At 33.3% G+C, this 10720-nt stretch overlaps 1 protein-coding gene across 1 annotated transcript; it reads left to right on the top strand.

Moving 5' to 3' along the window:
• The first annotated feature begins 7400 nt into the window (after nt 1-7400).
• LOC119613550 lies at nt 7401-10499 on the top strand. The gene has a single exon (XM_037969571.1). It carries the CDS (start codon nt 7401-7403, stop codon nt 10497-10499), a length of 3099 nt encoding a protein of 1032 aa, XP_037825499.1.
• Nucleotides 10500-10720: the final 221 nt, after the last annotated feature.

Below are 10720 nucleotides of genomic sequence, written 5' to 3'. Positions count from 1 at the left end.
TTTTACAAAAGTTGGATAGATCGGTATATTTATTGGTACAGGTTTAAAAATGCGGTAATTCAAGGCTCCGATATGGTTGCAAATAACTTTTATAGTTTCATGTTATAACAGTCGTTTATATATCTTTTTATTGCATTATAGTTGCCATTTATTTTGGTATATAATTTATTGCATATATATTTTTAGAAAATTGCCAATTGGATAGATCGGTAGAATTATTTTCACAGCTTTAAAAAGGCGGTAATTTGAGGTTCCGATATGGTTGCAAATAACATTGACAGTTTTCATGCTATGACAGTCATTTATGCTTCATTTTAAAGCATTATGATTGCACTTTAATATGGTATATAATTTGTAGCATAATGTGTGTTTTTACTAATTTGTGAATTTGATAGATCGGTAGAATTATTGTTCAATGTTTAATAAAACGCGGTGATCTGAGGTTCCGATATGGCTGCAATTTACTTTGGCAGTTTTCGTGCTAGGACAGTCGTTTATGCACCATTTTAAAGCATTAAAATTGCCATTTGTTTTGGTATATAATTTATTGCATAATGTATTTTTAGAAAATGGCCAATTGGATAGATCGGTAGAATTATTTTCCCAGGTTTAAAAAGGCGGTAATTTGAGGTTCCGATATGGTTGCAAATAACATTGACAGTTTTCATGCTATGACAGTCATTTATGCATCATTTTAAAGCATTACAGTTGCACTTTGTTTTTGTGTAATAATTTGTGGCATAATGAATTTTTACAAAAATTGGATAGATCGGTATATTTATTTGGTACAGGTTTAAAAATGCGGTAATTCAAGGCTCCGATATGGTTGCAAATAACTTTTATAGTTTTCATGTTATAACAGTCGTTTATATATCTTTTTATTGCATTATAGTTGCCATTTGTTTTGGTATATAATTTATTGCATAATATATTTTTAGAAAATTGCCAACTGGATAGATCGGTAGAATTATTTTCACAGCTTTAAAAAGGCGGTAATTTGAGGTTCCGATATGGTTTGCAAATAACATTGACAGTTTTCATGCTATGACAGTCATTTATGCATCATTTTAAAGCATTACAGTTGCACTTTGTTTTGTGTATAATTTGTGGCATAATGAATTTTTACAAAAATTGGATAGATCGGTATATTTAGTGGTACAGGTTAAAAATGCGGTAATTTAAGGCCCCGATATGGTTGCAAATAACTTTTATAGTTTTCATGTTATAACAGTCGTTTATACATCTTTTATTGCATTTTAGTTGCCATTTGTTTTGGTATATAATTTATTGCATAATGTATTTTAGAAGATGGCCAATTGGATAGATCGATAGAATTATTTTCCAGGTTTAAAAATGCGGTAATTTGAGGTTCCGATATGGTTGTGAATTACTTTGACAGTTTTCATGCTATGACAGTCATTTATGCATCAGTTTAGAGCATTATGATTGCACTTTAATTTGGTATATCATGTTGTGGCATAATGTGTTTGTCTAAAAAATGGTCAATTTGATGGATCGGTAGAATTATTGTTCTATGTTTAAAAACGCGGTAATTTGAGGTTCCGATATGGTTGCAAATAACTTTGACAGTTTTTTATGCTAGGGCATTAGTTTACGCACCATTTTAAAGCATTACAGTTGCACTTTATATTGGTGTAATAATTTGTGGCATAATGAATTTTTACAAAAGTTGGATAGATCGGTATATTTATTGGTACAGGTTTAAAAATGCGGGAATTCAAGGCCTCCGATATGGTTGCAAATAACTTTATAGTTTTCATGTTATAACAGTCGTTTATACATCTTTTTATTGCATTTTAGTTGCCATTTGTTTTGGTATATAATTTATTTCATAATATATTTTTAGAAGATGCCAATTGGATAGATCGATAGAATTATTTTCCCAGGTTTAAAAAGGCGGTAATTTGAGTGGTTCCGATATGGTTGTGAATAACTTTGACAGTTTTCATTGCTATGACAGTCATTTATGCATCATTTTAAAGCATTACAGTTGCACTTTGTTTTTGTGTATAATTTGTGCATAATGAATTTTTACAAAAATTGGATAGATCGGTATATTATTGGTACAGGTTTAAAAATGCGGTTAATTTAAGGCCCCGATATGGTTGCAAATAACTTTTATAGTTTTCATGTTATAACAGTCGTTTATACATCTTTTTATTGCATTTTAGTTGCCATTTGTTTTGGTATATAATTTATTGCATAATGTATTTTAGAAGATGGCCAATTGGATAGATCGATAGAATTATTTTTCCAGGTTAAAAGGCGGTAATTTGAGGTTCCGATATGGTTGTGAAATACTTTGACAGTTTTCATGCTATGACAGTCATTTATGCATCAGTTTTAGAGCATTATGACTGCACTTTAATTTGGTATATCATTTGTGGCATAATGTGTTCATCTACAAAATAGTCAATTTGATGGATCGTTAGAATTATTGTTCTATGTTTAAAAACGCGGTATTTGAGGTTCCGATATGGTTGCAAATAACTTGGACAGTTTTTATGCTAGGGCATTAGTTTACGCACCATTTTAAAGCATTACAGGTGCACTTTATTTTGGTGTATAATTGTGGCATAATTTTATAGTTTTTCATGTTATAACAGTCTTTATATATCTTTTTATTGCATTATAGTTGCCATTTGCTTGGTATATAATTTATTCCATAATATATTTTTGGAAAATGGCCAATTGGATAGATCGGTAGAATTATTTTCACAGCTTTAAAAACGCGGTAGTTTGAGGTTCCGATATGGCTGCAGATAACATTGACAGTTTTCACGTATGACAGTCATTTATGCATCATTTTAAAGCATTATGATTGCACTTTAATATGGTATATCATTTGTAGCATAATGGTGTATTTTACAAATTGGTCAATTTGATAGATCGGTAGAATTATTGTTCTATGTTAATAAACGCAGTAATCTAGGTTCCCGATATGGTTTGGCAGTTTTCGTGCTAGGACGTCGTTATGCACCATTTAAAGCATTAAAAATTGCCATTTGTTTGGTATATAATTTATTGCATAATTTATTTTTAGAAACTGGCCAATTGGATAAGATCGGTATGATTATTTTCACGGTTTAAAAAGGCGGTAATTTGAGGTTCCGACTTAGGTTGTGAATAACTTTGACAGTTTTCATGCTATGACAGTCATTTATGCATCATTTTAAAGCATTATGATTGCACTTTAATTTGGTGTATAATTTATGGCATAATGAATTTTACAAAATTTGGATAGATCGGTATATTTATTGGTACAGGTTTAAAAATGCGGGTAAATTCAAGGCTCCGATATGGTTGCAAATAACTTTTATAGTTTTCATGTTATACAGTCGTTTATATATCTTTTTATTGCATTATAGTTGCCATTTGTTTTGGTATATAATTTATTGCATAATGTATTTTTAGAAGATGGCCAATTGGATAGATCGATAGAATTATTTTCCCAGGTTTAAAAAGGCGGTAATTTGAGGTTCCGATATGGTTGTGAATTACTTTGACAGTTTTCATGCTATGACAGTCATTTATGCATCAGTTTAGAGCGTTATGATTGCACTTTAATTTGGTATATCATTTGTGGCATAATGTGTTCGTCCAAAAATGGTCAATTTGATGGATCGGTAGAATTATTGTTCTATGTTTAAAAACGCGGTAATTTGAGGTTCCGATATGGTTGCAAATAACTTTGAAAGTTTTCATGCTAGGGCATTAGTTTACGCATCATTTTAAAGCATTACAGTTGCACTTTATTTTGGTGTATAATTTGTGGCATAATGAATTTTTACAAAAATTGGATAGATCGGTATATTTATTGGTACAGATTGAAAAATGCGGTAATTTAAGGCTCCGATATGGTTGCAAATAACTTTTATAGTTTTCATGTTATAACAGTCGTTTATATATCTTTTTATTGCATTAGAGTTGCCATTTGATTTGGTATATAATTTATTCCATAATATTTTTGGAAAATGGACAATTGGATAGATCGGTAGAATCATTTTAAAGCATTATGATTGCACTTTAATATGGTATATAATTTGTAGCATAATGTGTGTTTTTACAAATTGGTCAATTTGATAGATCGGTAGAATTATTGTTCTATGTTTAATAAAAGCAGTAATCTTAGGTTCCGATATGGTTGCAATTAACTTTGGCAGTTTTCGTGCTAGGACAGTCGTTTATGCACCATTTTAAAGCATTAAAATTGCCATTTGTTTTGGTATATAATTTATTGCATAATGTATTTTTAGAAAATGGCCAATTGGATATATCGGTAGAATTATTGTTATATGGTCGTCTGCTTGTCGATGTAAACGTTAACTTTTCTCTCCCATCTAAACCCCACTACATACGTTGCCACTATCTGGCAACATCGTATGTAGTGTGGTGAGTTTGCGTTTGCTGACAACTACATGGCTTGTGCTTTTTTCTCCTTTTTTTTATTATAACTTTGCATCGAGCTACAGACGGACTATTGGTTTGAAATAAGTAAAATTACAATTAAAAACAACTAAGGAGTAAAGAAACTTAAAATTGAAAGTAAATTTAATTGTAACTAAATAGAGCTTAAAAACAAATAAACCAAATTTAAAACAAAAAATAAGAAGAATAAAACAAACAAAAGTGAACTAAAGCCAAAATAAGGGTTGTTTTTTTCTTTCGTTACAAGAAGTGTGTGTGTGCAGTACAAAATCTAACAACCTGCACAATAGCCAAGCCGCAAGTGGATTAGACCAGCTCCAAACAAACACCGGCCACCAAAAGTGCACCAGCTCCAACCAGGTAAAAATCGAGGAAATAAACATTGGTCCTTTCGCCCGTCCTAGAAAAAATAAAGGTGCGTAATAAATTTTCATTTAAAAAGTGCAAAGTGTGGTCCATAATTTGTGTCTCGAAAAGTGAGGTTAGATAACCTTAACAATTGCAACAAAAAGTTATAAAAAGGTGCCCATTTTTGTTTGCTTCGGTTCCAGATTTTTGTATTTGTAGCTCATTTGAGAGCCAAAATTTGTCGTCCATCTTTTTTTCCACATTTTTTAATATTAAAGTGAAAATTTATTGGAATTCAAACGGTGGTTCTGTTCAACTCTTGTTGTTTTTATTTATTGCAAACTTCAGTGGTTCTCTTCATTACCTGTTTGTTTGTTACAAAGCGGTGGTTCTCTTTTAAGTTTGATATTGTTATGAACATTTGTAGTTCTTATTAGTCGTTTCTCTTTTATTGGAAAAATATAGTTCGAATTTTTCAATAGTCTCTCTTAAACTAAAATCTTTAAATATGTCGATTTTTGAAAAATTTATAATAGCAGCGGACGAAATAACTAGCACTGAGACAATGCTAAAAAGTGAAGATTTTTCGAATTATACAGAAGAGGCTTTGAATTCGAAAAAAATGAGTTAAATAAGGCATGGGAAAATTATAAAAGTCTTTATGATGAATGTTCCGCTGACACGATAGAGAAAAAGAAGGAATTAATAATGGTTCAAACAAAGCATCCACAAGTACGAAAAACATATGTGAGATGCATTAATATAATTTCAAAAGCTAAGAAACTTTTAGATAAAAAGAAAAATGAGAATTCAGAAACAGGAGTTCCCAATCTTTGTGGTTCCATAGCTGTACCTCCATGTGATACGGGTATTTTTCATGGGGACTATGAATCGTGGCCCACATTTAGGGACATGTTTACTGCAATTTATATAAATAACAGTAGACTTAGCCCAGTTGAGAAACTATTTTACTTATTTAGAAAAACAGATGGTGAAGCCAGGGATATTAACAGAAATGTAGCTCTAACCGCAGAGAATTTTAATATAGCTTGGAATAACTTAAAGGTTCAATACGAAAATAAACGTGTTTTGATTAACAGTCAATTAAAATTGCTTTTTAATTTGGCTCCATGCCAACAGGAATCGGCTTGTGAAATTAAAAGACTTCAAAGAGAAATAAATAATTGTATGGCTATTCTTAAGTTGTATAATGTAGACATTAATTCGTGGGACCCAATTTTTGTATTCCAATGTTCATCGAGGCTCACAGAATGCTCACTTAATTTGTGGGAACAATCGGTGGGAAACAAGACAGAGGTTCCCAAATGGGAAGAATTAAACAATTTTTTAACTGATCGATTTCATGCCCTAGAGAGTGTTTCGGACATTATTACAATAAACAGTGCACATTCCAGTGGTTCCCAAACAAATGCTACTCAAATAGCATCAAAAACTAAACAATTTAAAATCACACCATACTAAAGTCAGCTCATTTCAATGTAAATTATGCAAAGAAAACCACAAATTAAGTTCTTGTAGCATGTTTATGAACATGGATTACAAAACTAGGGTATCAACATTAAAAAAATTCAGGTTTTGCTTCAATTGCCTTACTATTGGCCATATGTATGGCGATTGTAGTAGTCCTAATGGTTGCTCTAAATGCAAACGAAAGCATCACACTCTAATGCATAGAGAATTCATAAAGAAACCTATTCAAAATCAGACTAATTCTTCTCAAAGTGAAGTTCAAAATTCTCAAAACATTGTTCCCCAACCACAATCATCAAACATTGCAGGTCCGTCTGGAATAGTTCAATCGCATCACACATCTGTTTCTAAAAAAGTTATGTTAGCTACAGCTTGGGTCAATATTATTAATGGTGGTATTTTTTATAAAGCTCGTGCTCTTATAGATCCTTGCTCTGATGAGAGTTTTATTTCTGAAAAACTGCAAAAATTATTAAAGTTGCCCACTAACCCTGTTTCAGCAGAAATTACTGGCCTTGGTGGCGACATTATAAGTAGATCATCTAAAATAGCATCCTTTGTAATTACCTCTGTTTATGATCCACAATTATCCGTTAATGTACAAGCATTAGTAGTCTCTCGTGTAACTGGAAATGTTCCACGCATTCATTCAATCCAGTAGATTATGAAAACTTACCTAAACTAAATTATGCAGATCCAAAATTTTTAAATGTGATCAAATTGATCTCTTGTTAGGGAGGAGATTTATATCCTTTAATACTTCGTGGTGGAGTAAAACATGGAATTTTTGAGTCCTTAGTTGCCCAAGAAACCATTTTTGGTTGGATTATTACAGGTCCAACCCCAAATAATGTTTCCCCTCGTATATTAAGAGTGTCTCATATGACAAAAGTTACAATTAATGACCATTTGACAAAATTTGGGAATTAGAGGAAGTTTCTCATAAGAAAATTTTATCAGAAGAGGATAAAAAATGTGAAGAAATATATCGCTCTACTACCACTCGGGATTCTGAAGGAAGATATACTGTCAGTTTGCCCTTTAAAAACAGTTTTAAGTCACTTGGTCCAAATAGACATATTGCTCTTAGTCAATATTTAAGAAGTGAGAAAATGCTACTACGTAAACCTGAATTTAAGGCCCAGTATGATGAGGTCCTAAAAGAATATTTATCACTAGGACATATGGAAATGCTTGAAAATACGTCATATGGTTCAGGATATTATTTACCTCATCATGGTGTTTTTAAGCCAGAAAGTACAACTACAAAATTAAGAGTAGTATTTAATGCCTCTTGCAAATCATCTACTGGCAAAAGTCTGAATGATTTGTTGTACACTGGCCCAATTTTACAAACAGATTTAGTAGCTCTAATATTAAAATGGAGATTTTATGAGTTTGTTTTTAACGCTGACATCTCAAAAATGTATCGTCAGATCTATATAAAACAAGAACATAGAGCATTCCAGAAAATTTTGTTTCGTAGTTCTGATAATAAGGAAATTGAAGATTTTCAATTAAAAACAGTTACATTCGGTGTAAATTGTGCCCCATATTTAGCTCTTAGGACCCTGCTTCAATTAGCTGATGATGAAGAGCAAACTTTTCCCCTTGGCTCACAAATTCTTCGTGAATTTATGTATGTAGACGATGCTCTAGTAGGAGCTCATTCTATATCAGACGCTCTAGAGGCAAGAAACCAATTAATTGGTATAATGAATACTGCAGGGTTTGAGTTAAGAAAATGGACCTCAAACAGCAAGCAAATTTTAAAAAATCTGCACGAAAGTCATCTTCTAAATTCATCCTTTTTGTCGCTCGATGATAAAAGCACTACGAAAATGCTTGGCGTTCGTTGGAATGCAGCTGGTGATTATTTTTATTTTTATACTGAGAAAATAGGACTAAAGACAAGTTATACAAAACGAGAAGTTCTTTCAGTTATAGCTCGTCTTTTTGATCCTGCAGGATGGTTAGCTCCTGTAGTGATCACAGCTAAAATATTAATGCAAAATATGTGGCTCGATAAAATCGAGTGGGATGATTGTATTAAACCATTAACGTTAAAAAAATGGCAAGATTTCATTTCAAAATATAATGATATAAATTACATTAAGCTTTCTCGGTGGGTACAGTTTAGTCCAAATTATAAAATTGAATTTCATGGTTTTTGTGACTCATCAGAATTAGCATATGCAGCCAATATTTACGTAAGGGTAGAAACTAATTGTAACGTCTATACAAATTTGCTCGTTTGCAAAACAAAAGTAGCTCCGATAAAAAAGCCATCTTTGCCCCGTTTGGAATTGTGTGGAGCAGTCCTTTTAGCAAATTTGATCGAAAGTGTAATTCCAAATTTGAATATTAATTTGTATTCCCTATATTTGTGGTCCGACTCAACGATAGTTCTTGCGTGGCTACGAAAGCCTCCTTGTACTTGGAAAACCTTTGTAGCAAACAGAGTAGCCACAGTACTAGAAAAAGTTGGAAACGAAAACTGGTTTCACATAGCATCTGGTGATAATCCTGCTGATCTAGCAACCCGGGGGCTGATGCCTTTGGAGTTGAAAGACAATAACCTATGGTGGCACGGTCCTAAATGGCTTAAATCGAATAGATCGACTTGGCCCAAAGGCCCTTTAGTATATGAAACTTCAGAAGAGGCAAAGGAAGTTCAAGTTAATATTGCTAGATCGATAGAAAAAGAAGATTTTCTTAACCGTTTCTCAAGTTTGCCCAGAGCTTATCATGTAATTGCTTACATCTTTAGATTTTACAATCTAGCTAGTAAGAGCAGACGAAAGTCCTTTAATTATGGCTCTCTTAGAATTTCAGCTCAGGAACTTTTTTTCGTACGTCAGCGGTTATTTTTCTTGTCGCAGCAATTTCACTTTGCGACCGAATTCAACAGTTTGTCAACAAAGAAGAAAATTGATCCTCGTAGTCCTTTATTAACTCTTACTACTCCGTTTTTAGATAGAAATAACCTTATTCGCGCTAACGGTCGTCTTGGCTCAACCAAGTGTTTATCCTACAATGAACGTCATCCTATTATACTTGCATATAATAGCAGGATAGCACGTTTATATGTAGAATTTGTGCATTTACTAGTTTATCATGGAGGTCCTCGCTTAGTTCTCAACATTGTTCGTCAAGAATGCTGGATACTAAAGGTAAAAAACTTAATAAAAACCGTCATTCACAATTGCAAAGTTTGCACATTATACCGGAAAAAGTTACAAACTCAAATTATGGCAGACTTGCCTATTGAAAGAACTACCTTTAGTCGCCCTTTCACTAATACCGGCGTTGACTTTGCTGGCCCTTTCGAAATTAAAAGTTTTACAGGCAGATACTCTCGTATTTCAAAAGGTTATGTGTGTCTCTTTGTCTGTTTTTCTACGAAGGCTATTCATCTGGAAGCAGTAAGTGATCTGTCTACTCCTGCGTTTTTAGCCGCTTTAGCTCGTTTTATAGCACGTCGTGGTTGCCCAAGTCGTATTTTCTCCGATAATGGTAGAAATTTTGTAGGTGCTGCACGAGAACTAGAGTCTAATTTTGGAAAACTTGTAAAAGAACTGCGAGATACAGCTGTTGAAAAATATGGTCATCAACATTTAGAATGGAGTTTCATCCCTGCTGCAGCCCCACATATGGGTGGATTGTGGGAAGCTGGCGTGAAGAGTCTGAAAATACACTTCAAGAAAACTGTAGGCCAATCAAAATTCACCTTTGAGGAGTTTGCTACACTTTTAGCAAGAATAGAAGCGTGTCTCAACTCTCGTCCATTAGGTCCTATATCAGAAAACATTGATGATTTGTCTGCCCTAACACCTGGCCATTTTTTAATAGGTTCTGCTTTACTTACTCCGGCTGATCCAGAAGAAACAGAATTGGCTCATAATATACTCAATAGGTGGCGAAAAGTAAAAGCTCTGCAACAGGAACTCTGTCACCGTTGGAAGGAGGAGTACTTAAAAGAACTGCAAAAACGCAATAAATGGAAACATCCTCAAACCAACCTGAAAGAAAATGACCTTGTGGCCTTAAAAAATGAACCATGTAGTCCCACAGAATGGCGGTTAGGTCGTATTGTAAAAGTTTTTCCTGGTCCTGACGGTAAAGTTCGGGTGGCTGATCTCAGAACGCAAAATGGCATAATTACTCGACCAATACACAAATTAGTTCTGCTCCCTAATTGCTCTGATTAAATTTCCATAAACATCTTCTTTAAAATAATCTTGCCCAATTAAAATTTCAGGTTAATATGGACTTCAATACTGAATTTGGATGCCCTCTTTGCAATAGATACCATGCTATTCGCGTCTGTTCCAAATTCATGGTGATGCCCGTGGAACTCAAACTTAGAGTGGTGGCTCAGCACTTATTGTGCTACAATTGTCTAGCCCAATCACACAGTCGCTCAGAATGC

The sequence above is a fragment of the Lucilia sericata genome, unplaced genomic scaffold (assembly GCF_015586225.1).
Source record: "Lucilia sericata isolate MDLA Ls3-8-SP2 unplaced genomic scaffold, ASM1558622v1 Contig002184F_arrow, whole genome shotgun sequence".
Taxonomy (NCBI): Eukaryota; Metazoa; Arthropoda; class Insecta; order Diptera; family Calliphoridae; genus Lucilia; species Lucilia sericata.
Note: the sequence above shows the minus strand (reverse complement) of the source record. Positions and strands in the feature narration are given on the sequence as shown.